Source organism: Capsicum annuum, unplaced genomic scaffold (assembly GCF_002878395.1).
Source record: "Capsicum annuum cultivar UCD-10X-F1 unplaced genomic scaffold, UCD10Xv1.1 ctg3595, whole genome shotgun sequence".
NCBI classification, from domain to species: Eukaryota; Viridiplantae; Streptophyta; class Magnoliopsida; order Solanales; family Solanaceae; genus Capsicum; species Capsicum annuum.
The window spans coordinates 788750-810923 of NW_025842902.1; the positions used below are offsets into that span (position 1 = coordinate 788750).

The 22174-nt window shown below is 35.6% G+C and overlaps 1 protein-coding gene across 2 annotated transcripts; it reads left to right on the forward strand.

Annotated features, from left to right (window-relative positions):
- Positions 1-11409: 11409 nt before the first annotated feature.
- Positions 11410-21332, forward strand: LOC107878656 (transcription factor Pur-alpha 1). Of its 2 annotated transcripts, none has more exons than XM_047403210.1 (5): positions 11410-12064; positions 12210-12257; positions 20379-20519; positions 20611-20841; positions 20928-21332. In XM_047403210.1, exons 1-5 carry the CDS (start codon positions 11792-11794, stop codon positions 21078-21080), a joined length of 846 nt encoding a protein of 281 aa, XP_047259166.1. In that variant the 5' UTR covers positions 11410-11791; the 3' UTR covers positions 21081-21332. The 2 variants fall into 2 exon arrangements, with proteins under 2 accessions (XP_047259166.1, XP_047259167.1); XM_047403211.1 differs by having other exon boundaries at positions 11421-12064; positions 20614-20841.
- Positions 21333-22174: the final 842 nt, after the last annotated feature.

Consider the following 22174-nt stretch of genomic DNA (forward strand, 5'->3'; position numbering starts at 1 on the left):
ATTACATAACAATTTCTTTTTGTACAAGAACAGTACCATCACATATAATTTAAGTGAACGATAGAAGAAATCCCATACCTGGAAGTTAATCTTTACCAAACTACCTTTCTACGTTGCTTTGCTGCTTCCTCCAAATAATGGGATAATAGAAAAATAGCCCTAGTATTAAACTCCTCTTCCATTACTCATGTTAATCCTGAAACTGAAACAATGGAGTTGGTGTGACTCACTCCTTTTAAATTTCCTTACTTAATAATAAAACATAAGCTAAATTACCCATTTACCACTCATTTAAAAGTCTGAGTTATTACAGGCCTCCCTTATTCCTCATGTTGATGATGATGAGATTGTCGAGTTTCTTTATACTTGTTCAACCAGTCACCCTTGGCTAATTTTGGAATTTATCAAAGTGTGAGAGTATGAAAATGGCTTAAGCACTCTATTGGTTCGATACTGGTCAAATTTTATCTCAACCATTTCCTTCATGTTCTAGCATAAGAAATATGTTCATATGTTATCTGTGTTGGAATTTAACAAGAAAAGTGATCGTCTTGCTTATTTTGATGCTCAAGGTGGATGGGTTTTGATCTTTGGGCATGACGAGACCTTCTTTTCTTGAGATACCATAATAAATACATGTGGTGCATTGAGTTTATTTCCATGAGGTAGTATACTCACAGTAGGTAGAATCGTCCTAGGTACTCCCTGTTAATTTTTGATATCCCAGAGGTATGCAATATACTTGGATGTGCTAACATTATTTTACTTATTTGCATACTCTTACTCTATGCCTAAAGTATGGGTCCTCAAATAGTGCCGGTGGGTGAATTCCTACAGTAGTGAAATAATAGAACATCAAATTATTGGTGTAGATATTAGTGATATATCTTCACGCCTTGCAAGGATTACATTGAGTGCAGAAATATTTGTTAAGATTGTTTTATTAACTCTGATTGTGACTGATTGTCTCATGAAATTTGATAAAATACCACAAAAAGATGGTGATTATCAAATTAGATGGATCAAGGCTTATGAACGAGCAAAATACTGTGGGAGTTTTCCCAACTATATCCTTATTTTAACAGTAATTAAGACATTATTCCTTGGTCATCCTTGAAGGAAATGGATGCCGGCTTACTCAAGATGTCACCTTTAGTGAGCACATGCTAGTTGGTTCCTCGTATAGCCTGTGTGAAATTTTATTATTCTTTGGTACTTGGTGTCGGTTACTTGGTTTGCTTGCTGTGGGGAGGTACTTCAAGAATTCATCAAGTACCAAAGTACCCATATGGATGATCTTTATGCACGTAAGCAATATACAAAACCGTTAGCTAACAAATATTTTAATAACGTTGTACCTTAATAATTCGTTGTATGAAAGGGTTTGACTTACTTTTTCTTTATGCCTTTGAGTTTCTATCCATAAGTTTATTGCATAAAATGTTTCCCTAGTTACTAATATTGCATTACTTCTCTAGTATCCATGAGTGCATTTGTGATAGGGTATATGACCAGGCAATAAAGGAACACAACCAAGTAGAGTCAAATATTTTTCCTTCTCATGTGAAAATACTACAATGTTTTCATAAAGAGAATGACAAAATATGGAAACAACTTCCAACTCTTTGTGAGGCTAATAGAGCCAATGTTGTTGTAGTATCAGGCTACAAGACTTTTTCTATGGAATTTCTTTGTAAACATTGCTAAGGAGATTCTTTGGACACGAATGTAGTGTTGCAAGGTATGTCAAGGATTCAAGATATGTGAAGTTCTTTGACTATGTTTAGTTGTGGCCATTTGACAATGATGTTGTAGGTGCAAGGATTTACAACCCAAACCTTTAGGATGAGATTCTTATTGAGGATGGAGGTATTGTTATGAATGAGACTAGACTTGTATTGGTAGCGAAACCCAATACCATCTTAAGTGGCTATATTTGGAATTTAGATTGATAAATAGCACTTGCGTGAGCAAAATAGGTTATGTAAATTGTGATAATGCTTAGGTAAAAATTATGATTCTCATCCCCAATTATCTCTAAGTCCTCTCATCCCCTTCTACTATTATTCCTGTTTCATATCGTAATTGCTCCTTTCCATATTAATCAAAGTTTATTAGTTTTGTTCCCCTGTGGATTGATTATTGAGTTGAGAATTTAGGTTTACTACATTCGCCTGCAGTCAAATAAAAAAGGGTCATAAACATATCATTAAATAATAAGAAAAAGAAGATTTGACAACTAAAATGGCAGAATTGTATACGTAAAGTTGTAACCTCAGACAATTGAAAGAATTCTTTGAATTTGAAGGAAAAAGGGATGACTGAACATATATTCCTAGATCTACATTGTCCATTTGGAGTAAAATTCACCTGGAGTGGAGTGAGCCTACAATTGATACATAAAGCAAAACTATAATAGCTAAGAACTAAATGTCTAAAATGCCATCAATGCTAATTTTATTGGTATTGAGATGTTGATACTATTATACTAAATCCCTCTTCTACTAGAGCAGAAAAGAAATATTAATCGCTTCCAAATCACATATGATATGCCACTGCGTCAGGAAAATAATGTTTGGCTAAAGGACATATCGAGTCATGATATATGGTTTAGTTTGAATCAAAGTTACACTGGTATTTTAAAAAAACACAGCCAATGGGACGTTTAATTAAAAAGACTGAACCATGAGCAAAGACCCATGACCCGATCAGTACTAACAATATCCAGAAAATATCTAAAATAGAAATAAAGTGAAATCTAGAAACTACTCTAAGCTACACCATTGAAGAGGAAATGAGCAACCTCCTTCATCGTCGTTCCATTCTCCATCGATTCTTGATATCACGAGAACTCGTTGCAGTAGAGATTGTTGTAAATTTGTTTATGCTAAAAAGTTGAGATCTTCAAGGAAGACAAGTTATGGATGATTTAACAAAGGCGTTTTAATGTCTAACAAACACCATAAAATCATTCGATAAGAAGACTTCTTCAGCTCACCTCACTACAGATCTATTCTCTCGGACGAAGATAAGTATCAATCCACCAGCTCCCATAGTATCAAATGTCAAAATCCAATATATTCATCTCATTTTGACTCCTCGATTGATTGAGCTCATCTATTATCTAATACCACTACCTAAGGAAACCATATCAAAGATTTCACTATTAGAATTATTGCGAAGGTAATCTCTATGCCCCAAATATTAACCTTTTTACTTATTATTGTGTCTCATTTGCTTATTGATTCCATTCTTATTTGTATTCTTCCATTGATAGACCAAACTATTATGTATATAAACCCTATCCTCAGTATCTAGTATTTTTCTATTTCCACCCAACAATGGTTGTTCTTGTTTTATCTAGATGATGATGCCGTCCTTATTGAGTTGGAAGTACTCTGTGTTGTCATTCCTCTAATTTGTGTCCAAGGTGCTCGTCTTTTGATTATTTTCCTTGTCTACAATGTTGTTCTTGTCTAATACACTATGTTATCCTTATGTTTTTCCCTTTATTGTGCTTACCTTCCCCTATTATTATAAGTTTCATTTAGAAACTTTTTAATTCTAAGGTTTAACACTTGCCCTTTATCCATTTTTAAAATGATCTTTGCATATCTTGGAATCTCCTACATAGTTAAATAAAGAGAAAATACATCGAATCACCCCTCAACTGGTAGTCAAAACTTACTTTAGATCCTAAACTAATCGGACAATTATATACCTCCTTAACAACTTTCAAGTGAAGTTTTTTCCACCCAAATTGCTGACGTGACAAATTTTAAAAAACACAGTGAGTGAATGGCCTAAAAACGTGGAAAAAATTTGGGACCCACCTTTTAAATTTTATAAATTCTCTTTATATATATATATATAAATAAATAAAAAAACATCTTCATCACTTCTTCATCTTCTTCAACCTCTCCCCCTCCCCCCTCCCCCAAACACATTGTTATGGTTGAGACTTTCTAAAAGTTTGATAAAAAATTTTAATGTGACATTGAATTTAACTTTTTCTTCTTTCTAGAAATGAATCAGAATATTTGTCAATTCCTTGTTAATTTTGACTGTTAAAATATTGAAGAAGTTAGAATTGAAGGTTGAAATAATATTTTAATGGAGGAAAAATCTTAAATTGATGTCTTTTGGTTGTTCTTTGATGGTGTTAATGGAGAAAATAAAAAAAAATAGAGGGGGGAGCCATTTTCGTGGCATGAGTGGGGGTGGAAGGGGAGAATTAATGGTGTTAATGGGAAATTTGGGATCAGAAGTACCTTTGTTGAGAAGTGTAAGGAGAAGAAGAGTGATGAAGAGCTTTATAATGATTGCCATTGGGAAAAATATTTATTTGGTGATGATCTAAAACAAAACTGCTGCCTCTCTCGTATATGAAGAATAATTTAAATTTAAATTTTTGTGTATTGATGTGTTTTTGTGATCATATAAATGTATTTGTGAAAATGCAGATAATGGTGTAGTAATTTGTGAAATGGAAGATGGACCATCCTCATCTCCGGCAACAATGGTGATGATAGAAGAAGTGTTGTGAATTGAGATGTTTTGAGAATTTGGGGGATGGTGAAGTATTTGGTGAAATGGAGACTGGACCATCCTCAGTGGCAGTGTCAATGGTGGCGACGATGTTGAGGGTAGTAGTGATTGGAGAAGATGAAGAAAATGAGTTATGGGAGGGATGAACTGGCATAGGGTGGGGGTTATTTTTGATTCTTTTTTACTAAATTATTAAATAACATTTAAAAAAAATATGATGTGGCGATGTCATGGCGTTGATATGGTGCTGATGTTGGCGTGAGTGAAACGCACTTTCCCTTGTGAGACTGGTAGTATAATTCTAGGGTGGAAATTTATTCACTTGAAATTTAGAAAGGGGTATATAATTGTCCGATTAGTTTAAGATTTAAAGTAAGTTTTGACTACAAGTTGAGAGATGATTCGATATATTTTATCTTAAATAAATTAATCTATTTGTACATGCAAAAGAAAACACATGGTTAAGCAAAAAGTTTACAAGGCCATTGCCTTCTCTATATTTGTGCTTCATCACTACATCCTTCCCCATTATTAAGGACTTAATCTTTCGAATTTCCACTGAAACACATCATGAAACCTCCCAAATACCATCTAATATCTTCGTTAATGTCAAAGAATCAATCTCCAGAATCATGGGCAAATAATTCTGATCCACACAGTATTGTAACCCAAGTCTCAAAACTAGAACTTTTGCAACCCGACTTTTAGTGTTCCCAGTTCTTCTACATTTAGCACAAACAAAATTCCTAACATCATTCCTAATACAAAAAACTCCTGAACTTGGGTTTGGATTACCTTTAGAGGCACTATCAGAGTTACACGTAACGTAGCCCAAGTCGGGCATCTTCCAGTACACCACCTTGAAACCAATTCTTGGACTATAATCTTCCAGGAATTTAACAAGTCTTGGCCAGGATGAAGGTAACCTATTCATCAAAGGGTAAATGCACCTAGCCATAAACACCAAATTCCTACTAATATCCATTTTTATGCTAAAAAAAAAAAATCTACATCCATATTTGATATAATTTCTTCCCTTCTAAATCTGTCAAAGAATGAACATTGGAACAACTCTTAATAGAGGCTTGAGCTTTGGTGTTGTACCAATATTCCACCATTTGAGACCAGTAGGTTTCACTAGCAGAAAAGGCCCCTTCGTCCCCCTGCTACTACTGCAAAATATTGCCATGTAGCTTTTGATGTAGTGGAATTCATGATAAGCGTTCAATGGACTCTTATTCCCCATTACCACAACGGCAACACAAAACTTTATCAATATAGATCACATGAACTTGGCCAATAGGTAGTATTTTCTTCCAGTCTCCATAAAAAGAAAGATACCTTAAAAAGGACTCCTTTTACTCAAATTTGATTGAAATTGTCTATATCAATTCCTCTTTGTCTGAGATTTGCCCAAGCAGATCCAATAGAAAATTTTGCTGAACTATTCAACATCCACCATGGCTTGTCTGATACATCACCTATCTCTTCACAATCAATACAATTTATAATTGTATTACAAAACTTTTCTATAAAAAAATATTGCACTAGATCAATAATTCATATTCCATCCATGAATAACTGACTTACCTCTTCCACTTGATAATATTTCACATAATTAATGGGTAGAAAATAGTGAAGAGCACCCAATTGTGTCCTATTATCATACCAAACACTTGGGTGACCACACTTGGGCTCTCACTAAATTTCTTGATGCCATCTATCTCTGGCTTCTAGTATGTACTTCTAAGTAAGTGATCCTTCTTTTCATTCTACCATCTGAGGCCTCACTCTTTTATAGTATTTGTTCCATATAAAATTAATCTACAATGATTTTTGTGTTCTAAAATCCACCATAGTATGGAACACAATGATTTAGAGACATCAAATAAGGATCTAAAACTCAAACCTCCTTCATTCTTTGCAATGCGAATATCGACCAAAGTAATCCAATGTTTATTTCTCCATTTCTCCTTAAAATTCCACAGAATCTTGCAAATATTTTGTGTAGGTCATATATAACACATTAGGATTAGTGTAGATAATAAATAAATGAGAATATTATTCAAAATATTATTGATTAAAACAACCTTAACATTAATTGAGAACATTTTTCTTTTTCAGGGTTGTAATTTATTGTGTACCTTCTTCATCATCTCTGAAAAATGAACCTTTTTTCTTCTTTGCATGACCAATAGGGCACCTTAGATATAATAGAGGGAATTTTCCTCTAAAAAACCAATGCATTCTTCCACATCCTTAATAACAGCCTCAACAGTTTTGTGATACACCAGGAATACAATCTTCTCCTTATCAATCAATTGCCTAAACTGAGCGTTATAATTTCTAAAAGTGTCCATTACTAACTTCAGAGAATTCTTGTCAACAGAGCAAAAATAATTATATCATCAGCTTAGGCTAAGTGATTAATGTTGTCGCTCCACTTAGATAAACCAAAGACTTTACACTCATTGTTAGAGAATAAATAATTCAAAGCTCTAGTTAGCACCTCAGTAAACTGGAGCTCACCAACAATAGCTGTATGACCTGGCTCCTATCTATGCTGTGAATGAGCTGAAGCACCTATGCCTGTAGCATGAAATGCAGGTCCCTCGTGAGGGACGTCAGTACGAAATATGTACTGAGTATGTAAAGCTGTAAATAATCATATGTGGTATAGGGGATTAAGAAAATCAGACGCAAGTGAATAAATCATAATAGAAGTGAACCACACTTCATAAACACTTTTAGAATCATGTACATTATCTTATCATTAATCTGAATTGGGTTCTTGAATTCAAACACATTTGTGGAACGGTATACATTCGTTCATTTCATTCTTTACAATTATCATTCACCATTACCTCCTCCTTCCGAACCTTCAACCACCTAACAATAATCAATACTGTACCGTACTGTGACCATTAGGCTGCCCTCAGTACATATCAACTGTAATCATATCAAATATCGGGATCGGCCCATGCTAGGCTTAAGCCCCTGAGCTACCACACCCATGTATATCAAGTAACACACATAAGAGATCTTTCCAATAACTTAGTTCAAAAGCTTTTGAGATTATTACATTAGTATTCATGCCAATATAGTACCTTTGGAATAATGATACATCAATAGGAACCAAGTAATAGACTTTCTATACAATAACGATGTAATAAAGACTCATTGGTACATCAACAATGTGTTTCGGAATCATCAATATCACAACAATGAAATAGGAGCCCTTTGGTATATCAATGAAATATTTTGACACTTTATAGAATGGAAACAACTTCGTTGGTAATGTAGAACAATACATATTTTTGGACAACCTCGGAATCTTACTTGATGGAACATTGGTGTTTTCATGCCAAAGAACATCGTTAGAGTATGCTTTACATACCTCGTTGTAGATTCGGATACCAATTCAACACAACTTCCTGCCTTTACAAATCGCTTATCTACAATGAAATGTTTGGCATCTAGTATTAGCAACCCAACACCACAATTCTCTTCCATAATTCCATACAACCAATATTTGCAAAGCATTCCAAAAACCAACTTGAACAATCGGTTTATGTGTGTATATATATATATATATAATCATCATTTAAATACCACATCATCACACCAAATCCCTTCACAATTCAACATAATCCAACTATGTACAAGAATAATCCAACATCATTTCCAATCATCTTTCAACAATAATCAAATAACATACTTCTTATGCTCACATGCATATATATATATATATATATCCATATAAATAACACCAACATAATTTACATCCTTATCATAAAATGGCTATTTTGATTTCGAAATCCTATTGGCACAAATAAGGGGTGCTTCTCGAAGCCCTCGAAATGGTGAACACAACTACGGAATCAATTTGGATTTTCTACGGTTGAATCACAAGATAATTGGAGTTAAACTTAGGCTAGGGTTTCTTATTCTTCAATAATTTGGATGATAAATGATGGATATGAGGCTAAGTATATGTATATAATGATCAATTTTCGTCCATGAGGTGATGGAAAATGACCATATTGCCCTTAAAATTTAAGTAAATCCGAATCTGTCCATGGTGGACTATTTTGATAGGCTAAAGTAAATCGACCATAACTCTTTGTTCCGATATCAGATTTGGGTGAAATTGGTATCGTTGGAAAGATAATTCAAAGGGCTTTCATTTAATATAAAGTAGGACACCCAGTTAGTCTTGTACAAGGAGTTATGATCGTTTAAAGTTGAACCTAAAAATCTGTTTTGAGAGGCTGAAGTAAAACAAGTATAACTCATTACTCAGATGTCGGATTTGGATGAAACCAATTGCATTGGAAAGAAGACTCAAAGATATTTCTTTTCATAGGTGGCAGATCTCCCAGTTCATTATATTAAGGGAGTTATGATCATTCAAAATTGACCCAAAAAAAGGGCTGACCTCAGTAGTTTGTGTGCAGGAAATTTTCCTGCACATTTACTATTCCCAATATCCCGGCCACCGTTTTATAGTTTCGAGCGTGCTCAATTATATTCGAAACCTATCCGTTTTTGGAAATCTTTATATCGTTGGAAAGCTTATTCAATAACCTTCGTATGGAACCATCGACGGGCAAATTTCGGTATAAATAAAATAAAATAAAATTAATTCCATATAAATAAGACCAATAAGCGTACTTGAATACGCCAATATATGTACTTGAATACGGGGTGTTACAGCCTTGATGGTGTTTGCAATCATATCTTGCAGTTGTTGAACTGTTAGAGTAGCCACTAAAGCGGATCGATCATCGCAATAATTGTCACTTGTCTTGATGAGAGATTCACCATCAACTTTTTCTCGTGGTGTTAGCTTATAATTTGACTCTCCAGGATTGTATAGATCTAACTTGCTCATAAGTCGGGCGATTTGATAATCTTTCTCATCAATGGACTTCTTCAAGGCTTCAATGGTTTGCTCCATCATTGCTAACTTCTTGTCCAAGTCAATTGCATCGGCCATAAAGGGGTTGACTTTAGTTGAAGTTGGAGAATTCATTAAGTTTTTAGATTCTCCAAAGTTGCAGCCAGTTTCAGATGGTTCATCTGATAAAATAGATGCAAAGTTTCCCCCAGGAGTTGTAGTTACTGCCGAAATTTGAGATTTTCTCCTTTTTGTCATCTCCAAAATGGTGAAGTATTGGGATCCATCCAAAGCACAAGCATTGAGATTGCGTCGATTGATGGGGCCAACAAGTTTGATCTCAGTAGATGTGGCATTAGTAGACTTCTTGCACGAAACTTCATTGATTTTGTGGAGTTTGATATGAGCAACCTACGTATATTTGTGTATATATCTTCTATAGACATGTATATTTAATGTATACATGCGTATATGTTTTATAAATTAGTATATAACTATATATATTGGAGTGTATACATATATTGTAGTATATGTTTTACTTAAAGTAGTACATATATGTTGAATGGTGCATATATTTGTGTATATATCTTCTATAAACGTGTATATTTAATGTATACATGCGTATATGTTTTATAAATTAGTAAATAACTTTATAATATATATATATACTTATATATATTGTAGTATATATATGTTGTAGTATATGTTTTATTTAAAGTAGTACGTGTAGTCGTATATATTGAATGGTGCATATATATGTGTAATTGTGTATATGTGTATATATTTTTTAAATTCTAATGTAGTATATACTATATATATATAGTGTATATATATTGTTTAACGTATTTAAAATGTATATAGATGGGTATATATTGTGTATATTGATTTTTTTTAAAAAAAATTTTGATTGGGTTTGACCGGATTTTTAACCGGGTTTAGATGAGTTTGACCGGGTTGGGTTAAGTGGGCCGGGTTAGGATGGTTTTTGAAATTTTTACTGTTGGGCCTGATCGACCCGACCCACTTAACCCCCAATCTGGACCCGGCCCAACCTACAACCCCATTAATTTTATAGGGCCGGTTCCGGGTTGGCCCAACCCGGCCCACTTGAAAGCCATAAGTAGATATCATCATGTTTATTCATGAGACTAGAGGAATTAATACATGTGCTGTGAGTACATTGTGCATGACCTTAAAAAGAAGTATAAGGTAAAAAGCTTTCATTTTTATGACGTTATTTAAAGAAAGCTACTGTCCTAGGATGAAAGAACCTTATGCAACTTTTTTGTTGCTTGGAAACGAGATGCGGCTGAAACTTGAAAGTGAAAAAAGATATTGTAATTCATCTCAAAATCCCTTTGGTTGCATTACTGTTTCTATACTTGATAGTTGGTACCATATTGATTGTAAGTGTGTCACAACTCACAAATGAGTCTTGCTTTATTCCCTTCCTTTTAATATTTGTGAACTTGGTAGACATGTTGAAGTCATCGTAGAAGTTAATATTTACGACTTTCAAAACTCTACGATGTAGTACGATGATTTTTCTTATTAATAGCTCTAATCATGCAACTAAAAATTAATGATCGACATTGAACTCACCTATTTTTATAATTTTTCATGCATTTTCTTTTAATTGAATACCCTTTTAATCGAAAAATTAAACATAATATACACGTGCGAGTATAACATAAATATAGGCAAAACAGTAATTTAGTGTATCCTTATTGGATTATCAGTTAACCGATAACCCAATAAGCTAAAATCAAAATTGAATCGCTTACCCAATAAATTTTTTTATAAAACCAACAAAAAATTATTAACCCAATAATCCGTATCAATAACTCAATAACATTTTTATCGATTCAATTTATCAATCAGTTCGATTTTTACACACCATTATATCGGTGCAATATTTATGAACCGGCCCTATTTATTTAACATCAATGTAAAAGGCCAACAGAATCGCACCGGGACTCCTACAGAGCGAGAGTAAAAACAGAAAACACGTTTACCGGATAGTATATTTTCGGTTACAGTTCAGGCCCCCCCCATCGAACGGTCTTAGTAATTTGAAGAATGGAAATCGAAGATGATAAGATGTATATACTTTTACTTTAAATAAAAGCAAGACAAGTGACGAAGGCCGTTTTTGATTAATAAGTGGAGCTGGTCAACCATTACTTCCACTGAAATATCTCCTCCATCGAACCCTAATTCACACACAGTTCTTTCATTTGCAATCGAATCCATAATTTTCTCCATAATGTCACCTATACCATTCATTTCTCACTGATTGACCACTGATTTTGTTTCAATTTTTAAGTTGTAGAGTGAGTATTGATGGAGGGAAATTCTGGCGGGGGTGGTGGCGGCGGTGGGAATGACGTGGAGTTGCTATGCAAGACGCTACAGGTAGAACACAAGCTTTTCTACTTCGACCTGAAGGAGAATCCACGCGGAAGATACTTGAAAATCTCGGAGAAAACGTCGGCAACAAGGTCTACTATAATAGTACCATTCAACGGCATCTCATGGTTCCTCGATCTCTTCAGTTACTATGTCAAGTCAGATGACCAGGACGTCTTTAGCAAAGAACTCCAACTTGATACCAAGGCAGATTATTATATACATATGTCGCTTCATCTCCTTTTTATCCTCTGGACTTTTTGTTCTCTTTTTTTTTCCAAAAAAAAAACTTTTATTATCATTAACTACCGTTAAATGATGTATTCTGTTTTTTTTTTTTTTCACTTTGCAGGTGTTTTACTTTGATGTAGGGGAGAATAGGCGAGGGCGCTTTCTTAAGGTTACTCTACTTTCCTGACCTTGAGCCTTTGCTTATGCTCTGTTTTGCTGCTAATAGAAAATATATTTGCACCCTTAGTTTCCTTGCACATTTCCATTAATATGGCTGTATAGTCTAATCTTGATTTGTGAACTTTATTGAGAATTTCAATTATTTGTACACATGCTAAATGAAGTGGCTTGCATATGAGAGTGTGTAATGCAGAGAAAAAACCATTAGAACAATGTCCTTTGTGTATTGTTTTTATGGGTGACCAATATACTAATTTGAGTTCATCTGTAGATTTCTGTATAAAGAAATCCAAAGGACGTATGAAGTATCAAATAACCATGGTTTGGCTTGGTAACTCTGATAATTGGTTTCCTATAAGCTATCTGTATTGCAACTATCATATTCAGCATTTGTTACCCCTGTAATCCTTTTACACCGACCTTGATGGAATCGCTATTATTTGTATTTCATTTACAACAACACTGAAGGAAATTGCTAATATTTAGTTTCCAGTTAATATCTTGTACACTAGGCCTATGATCTAATATGAAGAAGTCCATCCCTTCCTCAGGGTTGGATAGTAAATTGAATTGTTGTTCATGTTCCCTGACCAGAATGATATTAGGTGGTGTGGACTTCTCTCTTCTCTCTCTCTACCTGCATATGAGCGAAACATAGTTTTTATGCCATTCAACTAACATACATATTGGACAAGCTCACTAACTCAGAAATAAGATTGAAGCTCTTTTAACCATGCTTATATCTCTCTTTGATCTGTAAAGGGCCATCAATATAATAGAGGAACACTAAGAAGGTTCCAAGGTTGTAAAGCAAACTTTAAAAACCATAAGGTGTTGAAGGAATATTAAAATGTGTAGTTCTACACATCAACTGAACTCCTGTGAAATCCTGTAATAAAATTACTTATTGAAATAAAATTTGTTATATTTGACTCCTTTCTGTCCTTATTGTCATGGGTCCAATATTTTTTTTTGGAAAATCACTGTCATGTGCTTGTGTCCATGTGTGTGTTACCGCAGCACTTATACATGTGGAGTTTTAGGGAGATGAGGAACCATGTCAAAGAATTAGCAAAAAGCTTTTTCTGGTTTCCTGGAAAGCAATAGCAATTATTGTCTAGAGAATTACTTTTCCTTTGGCCAGTTACATTTTCTTGTTTTTGAGTCTGCTATTCTACTTCCCTACCTGAATTTCATTAAAACCTCAGTGTCCAATCCGTGTCATCGAAACCTGAATAATGTAACCATTTGCTGCAGACCTATTTTCCAATTATGCAATACTTTTGATTAGTATAACTCCTCTTGTGATGGATGTTATATATCTCTTTCTCAACTATTAACACTCTATGTGTTGGGAAACCTTTAAAACAATCTGTCTAGATTCTATGAAATAAATTACATCCCTAGTGGAGTGATATTTTATTGTACACTCTGCTTGCTAAGATTGTTGTTGGCAATATTATGCCTTGGCGTCTACAATCTCTGAATTTATGATGATAATCTCAAGTCAAAATTCTCTGATCTAAATCACTTGTTTTTTTCAATAGGGACAGTTCTCTTTTTTATTTTGCAACTTATTTGTGGCTTGTTTTCTACTCTTAGTCCCTTTTTGTTTGCGCTAGTAATGGATGTGTTAACGCGGCGTATCCAAGGGGAGGTGCCGTGGTGTATGCTTTTTGCAGACGATGTAGTCCTGATAGATGAGACGCGAGGGGGTGTGAACGACAAATTAGAGCTGTGGAGGCAAACTCTGGAGTCTAAAGGGTTCAGGGTGAGCAGAACCAAGACAGAGTATGTGGAATGTAAGTTTAATGACGTAAGGCGAGAGAATGAGGTAGTGGTGAGGCTAGAAGCGCAGGAGGTAAAGAAAAGGGATAAGTTCAAGTACCTCGGGTCCGTGATCCAGAGTAACGGTGAGATTGACGAGGATGTCTCGCACCGTATCGGGGCGGGATGGATGAAGTGGAAACTTGCATCGGGGGTGCTGTGTGATAAGAAGGTGCCGCCCAAGCTTAAAGGTAAATTCTATAGGGTGGTAGTCCGTCCGGCCTTGCTGTATGGAGCGGAGTGTTGGCCAGTTAAGAACTCCCACACCCAAAGAATGAAGGTGGCAGAAATGCGGATGTTGCGCTGGATGTGTGGACTGACCCGAAGGGATAGAGCTCGGAATGAGACTATCCGGGAGAAGGTTGGGGTGACTTCAGTGGAGTGTAAGATGCGGGAAGCACGATTGAGATGGTTCGGACACGTGAAGAGGAGGGGCATGGATGCCCCGGTCCGTAGGTGTGAGAGGCTAGCGTTGGATGGTTTTAGACGGGGTAGGGGTAGACCGAAGAAGTACTGGGGTGAGGTGATTAGGCGGGACATGGAACAGTTACAGCTTACCGAGGACATGACCCTAGATAGGAAGGTCTGGAAGACGCGAATTACGGCAGAGGATTAGGGCCTGTTCGGGTCGCTAATGTAGGGAGGTAATTGGTGGGGGTGTATTCCTGGTATGATTCCGTATTCAATGTTCTGTTCCGTGTTCCGTGTTCTATGTTTGTTACGAATCTGTGTGCTTTCCTCTGCTTTATATTCCTGCATTCCTGCTTTACTCTGTTTTATATTCCTTATGGCTGCAGTATCTATGTTATGTCATCTGCTTCTGTGCTGTACTATGTGTTTGTTTGATATCTCGTAACTTGAGCCGGGGGTCTTTCGGAAACAGCCTTTCTACTTCATCAGAGGTAGAGGTATGGACTGCGTACATCTTACCCCCCCCAGACCCCACAAAGTGGGAATACACTGGGTTTGTTGTTGTTGTTGTTGTATTTGTGGCTTGTTTTCTCTTCTGGGACCTTGGGGTAACCATCATCTTGGCATTAACCTTTGTTTTCTTCCCTCACTCATCTAGAGCAGAACATGGAACCCTGCCCACTACCCTATTTTTTGCCACTTCCGTTCTATGATTGTTCAATTGCACAAGAATATTGTAATCCTTCTTTGAGCTCTTTTGACCAGCAGTGACTTAACCCATTTCTTGAATTCACTAGGATATTTAATCACCAACTATTTATTCCTTTGGCAAGAGAATATCCCTCACAAATGCATGACCCTTCTCTATCTTTTTCTTTTTGTACGAATGATTCTATCTGCAGCCATAACATAGCTCTAAGCACTCCGATGATTCAAATTCATCCTCTTGCTAGATTCTTTTCCTCCTGTTTTCCTATGGAATATATTACGTGTTTGACTTTCATTATCACAACAACACAGTGACATAATCCGAAGTTTTACATTTGGATTTATGAACAGTGTTAAATATGATATCATTACTAGATAATTTAGATATATGATATCATTACTAGATAATTTAGATATGAGAATATCTCTATATTTAAATAGGGTAGATGTGGGAATATCCTAAAATCCCCACAATTAGGCACTTAGAATATTGTGTAATATTCTTATTAGTTTTCTTTCTTATTTACATTCTCTGTAACACTATTTAATCCCACTAACTTGAGGGAATAATCAAGACACAAATTCTCAAATTCTCCCCTTCTCCCTCTAATTTCTCATTGTATCAGAGCCCTCCTTTCTCTAATTTTTCTTCTTTTTCTCAAAACAGATTCTGCAAAGCAGAATTGCAGAAACAAATTTTGCGAAGCAGAATTGCATAAACAAATTCTGCAAAACACAAAATCGAAAAAAAAAAAAAATATGCAAGACAGAGTTACAGAAACAGATTTTGCAGAACAGAATCGCAAAAATAAAAAGAAAGTCTGTCAGTTTTTTGTTACAGTTGATTTCTACATCTTTTTGGTCTTAAATCATGCCTCCACATGATAATGACCACCCTAGATACACAACAAATGAGGCTCATAGCGGAAATGGTATTTTGCCCACACCTGATTTCAGGGATGGATCATCTATATCCATCACTCTAACTGCAGCAGTCTACATTGACCACCTACAGTACAAAGCATCAAGGCAACAATCATCAACTTCATCAGCTGCTTGCACAATGCAACCTGGTAACTCCTTTGCTTATGTCACACAGTCGTCATCTCATGAACAATAAGATTCTTGATACTGGCGCTTCGGACCATATTTCCGGTAACAAAAATACTCTTTTTCTTACTACCCCTTCTATCCTCTCTACTGTGACTTTGGCTAATGGATCAAAAGCTGTAGTAAAAGGGATAGCTATAACTCGCCCTCGGGCCTTCCATATCTTTAAAATAAGTTCTTTTTGCACCTGAATGTCCGTATAATCTTATTTCCATTAGCAAATTAACATAAAATCAGAAATGTATTGTAACATTCCTTGATGATTTTGTTCTTCTATACGACCAAAATAAGGGATAAATATTTGGAAAAGGACATGAGTCACAAGGATTGTACTTGCTATCCACTCCACAACCACATGTTGCTTTCACTTCCACTACTTGCTCTAAATTGCTCCATAATCAACTAGGTCATCCGAGTCCTTTGAAACTACAGAAGATGGTTCCCAGGTTATCTTGTATATCTTTGTTAGAATGTGAATCGTGTCGGCTTGGGAAAGACACTCGTTCCTCTTTCCCAAAGCACGTCAATAATAGGGCCACCTCTATGTTTGAAATTGTTCATTATGATATATGGGGTTATGGGGTCTAAGTCCTGTCAGCTCTTCCTTAGGTTTTTATTATTTTGTGACTTTCATTGATTACTATTCTCGGTGCACGTGATTATTCTTAATGAAAAATATATTTGAGTTATTCTCCATCTTTCAAAAATTTTGTGTTGAAATTGACAATCATTTTGGTACTGCCATTATGAAGTTAATCAGTGATAATGCCTAAGATTGTTTCTCTACCCCTTTCTCTTCTTTTATGTCATCTCAGGGCATATTGCACTTGTCTTCTTGTGCACATACTCTCAACAAAATGGAGTTGCTGAGTGTAGGAACAAACATCTAATTGAAACAACTATGACATTGCTTATTCACAATCATGTCCCTTTACGTTTTTGGGGTGATGCCGTTATTACTGCCTGATATTTAATCAATCATATGTCTTCCTCTATTCTGCAGTACAAGTGTCCATACTCAATCCTCTATCCGAACCATAATTTGTTTCCCCTTCCTCTACGTCTGGTTGGTTGCATTTGTTTTGTCCATAACCTTACCCACGGAAAAGACTAACTTCAACACAGGACTTTTAAATGTATCTTTCTCAGGTATTCTCGTCTACAAAAAGATTACAAATGCTTTGACCCCTCTACTAATAAGTATTTGATCTCGGCAGATGGTACTTTTTTTTGAGTCTTCTCCGTATATGAAAAATCAAAAGACCATATCAACAGTTCTTCCAATTCCAACTACAGCTTCACCTCGTTCTCTTAAGGTCTATTCTCGACGACCCCATCCTTCTCCTGAACCTGCTAACTAGTTAGTATTTCCAACTTTGATATAGGTCCACAAAACATTCTTGGTGACTCATTACCTGCTCCAACAATGTCTCCTGCTCTGGTCGAGCACTCATTAGATGATCTTCCCATAGTACTAGAATTACTGCCAATCAAACTCCTATTTATAACTTATTTAAGCTGTCATCGTTTGTCACCTTCATATTATGCTTTTATTACTAGCTTATCCACTGCTGAAGTTCTTAAGATTATGGTAGAACAATTGGTTCATCCAGGTTTGGCTTCAAGCTATGATTGAAGAAATGACTGCTTTACATGATTATGGTACTTGAGAGCTTGTTTCTTTACTGAAAGGCAAAACCTGGTTGGTTGTCCTTGGGTATTCACGGTTAAAGTAGGTTCAGATGGAGCCATTGATCGTTTCAAACCGAGACTGGTTGCTAAGGGAAACACTCAGATTTATGGCATTGACTATGGAGATACTTTCTCATTGGTTGTCTAGAATGACTTTTGTTCGTCTCCTCATATCTATGGCAGCAATGAAACATTGGCCCCTTTTTCAACTAGACATAAAAAGAGTATATATGGAGCAACCACCAGGATTTGTTGCTCAAGGGGATTCTGGACTAGTTCGTAGACTTCGCTGATCTCTTTATGGTCTCAAGCAATCTCCTAGAGCATGGTTTGGTCGTTTTCAAGCTGTTGTCAAAGAGTTTGGAATGATTCAAACAAAAGTTGATCATTCCGTTTTGTATAGGCATTTATCTCATGGAAAACGTATCTTTTTAATTGTTTATGTTGATGATATTGTTATCAGGTGATGATCATGAAGGTATTTCTCAACTCAAACAACACCGTTCAAGTCACTTTTAGTCTAAGGATTTAGGATAGTTGAAATACTTTCTAGGCGTTGAAGTGGTACAATTGGTGATGGTATTGCTATTACACAAAGAAAATATGCCTTAGACATTTTGGAAGACGCTGGTATGTTGGATTGCAAACATGTGGACATTCTCATGGATCCAAATGGTAAGCTTATTCTAGGACAAGGGAGCCTCTTAAAGATCCTAGCAGATATCGGAGACTTGTTGGTAAACGCAACTACCTTACGATCACACGACCAAACGTCTCATTTACTGCTAGTGTAGTTAGCCAGTTTCTGCAATCACCTTCTGATAGTTATTGGAATGCAATGATTTGCATTTTGCGATATATCAAAAGCTCTTCAGGACAAGGTTTATTGTATGAAGACAAGGGACACACCGACATTGTTGGTAATCTTGATACAGATTGGGTTGGGTCTCCTTCTGATAGGCGGTCCATTTCAGGTTATTGCGTTCTAAGGAGAGATAATCTAATATCTTGAAAAAGTAAAAAGCAAGATCTTGTGGGTAGATCAAGTGCAGAGGCGGAGTATCGAGCTATGACATTGGCTACGTGTGAGCTTATATGGTTAAGACAACTTCTCCAAGAATTGAAGATGGGAGGAATTGAACCGATGAAATTGATTTGTGATAATCAAGTTGCACTACACATCGCTTCCAATGTCGATAGATTGTCACTTCATTCGAGAGAAGATTGAGATATATCTCCACACGTTTTGTCAACTCGGAAGATCAATTGGCGGATATTTTCACCAAATCACTCCGAAGATCCGGAGTTGACTGTATTTATGGCAAACTTAGGAGGATATGACTTATACGCTCCAGCTTCGGGGGAAGTGTTAAATATGATATCATTTCTAGATAATTTAGATATGAGAGTATCTCTATATTTAGATAGTGTAGATGTGGGAATACCCTCAAATCCCTACAACGAAACACTTAGAATATTGTGTAATATTCTGATTAGTTTTCTTCCTTATTTACATTCTCCGTAAACTATTGAATCTCACTATGTTGAGGGAATAATCAAGACCCAAATTCTCCTTTTCTCCCTCTAGTTTTGATCAAGATACAAATTCTCCTTTTCTCCCTGTAGTTTTGATCAAGACACATTCTCCTTTTCTCCCTCTAATTTCTCAAAACGTGAGTAATTTCTAAAATTAAGGAAATGTGACGAACTTCTACAATTTTATATACCATTTAAACATCTAGAAAGCAATTAATTGTCAGACTCCTAAATTTCAATGGAACTTTATATATCCAAAAGGAAACAAAAAGAGAGAGTAAAAAGGAAAAGTGAATATCGAGAAGGGTCTCAAACCATTTGTGACATTAATTACTGTTTATGATGAAACCTTTCTGGAACAAACTCCAACTTCCGATACGTCTTTTAGATCCAATAGGAAACTAAACCGCATAATACTGGGGTTTTAGGAGTTGCTTTGGGATTCTTAAAAGCTACTGAGATACCTACAATTACTACATTCTTAAACAGCTAAAAATGGAGACAATTAAGAAATCACAAGACAAACTGAATCAAAACAAATAGAAAGGTAAGATCAATTGATTCTTGGACTAGTCATGACATTATATAGTCATGACATTATCAACTACCATTTATGACTAGACTAGTAGAAGATTAGTGACATTTTGATTCCAACAAGGTTTTATGAATCTCTAATGGGGATTCTTGCAGCCCTATATTTTACACTCCCATCTGTTGGGGATTCTTGCAGCCCTATATTTTACACTCCCATAGACTCCCATCTGTTGGGGATTCTTGCAGCCCTAGATTTTACGCTCCCATCAGTTGACAAAAAGTATGCATGTAGGTCTCTGAAGCATCCGTTAGCAGGAACCGTAGTACCATTATTGTTCCAGCAGGAAATGCCCGGGATGAAGGATGGGCAGCATTTAGGAATATTTTGGCAGAAATTAACGAAGCCTCTAGGCTATTTATTTCGCCTAATCAGGTAATTTTACAGTCAGTGCCTTTTTGTGTCCTTTAAGGTGTCTCCAAATAATAACTGCGTTGTTCTCTTGTTTGAAAATGCATGAAAGCAGCAGACTTCAGAAACCTCAGAACGTCTTGGGCTTTCTGATGATGTAGGAGCTGGTTTTATATCCAGTCAATCTGCCCTCGCAGCTGATTTGAGTGCAGAACGAACCATTGATTTGCCAGCAGCTGATGAAATTAGTAACCTGGGGATCTCCAAAGTAATCAGGGTTGACCAGAAGAGGTTCTTCTTTGATCTAGGGAATAATAACCGGGGCCATTTCTTACGAATATCTGAGGTTTGGTTTCTTGTAACCTTCATATAATTTGAACATTCTAGCTTGGTCATCTGTTTCTCATGTCATATATTTGCTGTAACTTGCAGGTAGCAGGTTCTGACCGCTCTTCAATAATTCTTCCCCTTTCTGGCCTGAAACAATTTTATGAAATGGTGGGTCACTTTGTAGAGATAAGCAAAGATCGCCTCGAAGGAATTACAGGTACAAATGTTCGGACAATTGACTCCCTGCAGAGATGAATGCAGATGACTGGTATCTAAGGCATGGAACCATGTACTGCCGCTGATGGGCGGACAATTGTGATCCCCGTGTTAATTTTCTGTCTAGTAATTGTGTTTCAAGTTGAATAAAATGGTATATCTGTTATAAGCTGGAAATATGAAGTAAAATATCAATCATCAATAGCAGGGGAAATAAGAAATAAACCATTATGTAAGGTGAAGGATTTTAGCATAAAATGGCACTCATCTAATTCAGTTTCATCTTTGCTATTTTGGGTGTGATTTAAGCTTCTCTCTGTGTGAGAAACTCTCCGTTATGCTTGGGCTAAACATCATCCCGAATTGCCAAGTGTGGTTACTCTGGATTGGAAGAAGTTTTCCTTATTATTGCTCTCTTCTTGTGTTTATTTTCTGACAACAGAATATCTCAATATCATGAATTTTTTGAAGATCACACTCTGAAATGTCCAGAAACTCCTTTCCGAAACAGTGTCTTTTTGGGATTGTGTTACAAGGTACTTTAGCAATATTTAGCGATGTCAAATTGGTGGATTGGACTATATTTGAGAATGCCAAAATTAGGTGTGCATAAATGACTCCTATAGGGGTTGGTCTTACGCAACTAGTATTCATTCCTTTTTACGTACAAAACACACTTTTTTTTGCCGTTGTACACCTTAAAACATATTTAAACAACTTTTCATGCTTATTTGTATCTCTAACTTAGTTTTTTTTTTCTTTTTTGTTTTTCCTCATTTTTCTTATCCTTTATTTTTTTTGCTTTTCTTTGCTTTTTTTTTTTTCTTGTTTTCTCAATCTTTATTTTTCTTCTTCTCTCAACTTCTTTTATTATTATTATTATTTTTATTTTTTTTTTTTTTTTTTTTGAATTTTAGTTTTTTTACTTTTTCGATACTTCTCAATCTTTATTGTTCTTTTATTTTTTGTTTTTCTTTGTTTCATCGTTTTTTTTTTCTTTCTTCTCAACCTTCATTTTTTTTCTTTTATTATCTCAACTTCAATTTTTTTTTCTTCTTTTTTTTTTTCTTTTTCTCAACCTATCTTTATGTTCTTTCCTTTCTCCTTTTCGATTCCTTCCAAATAATAATTTA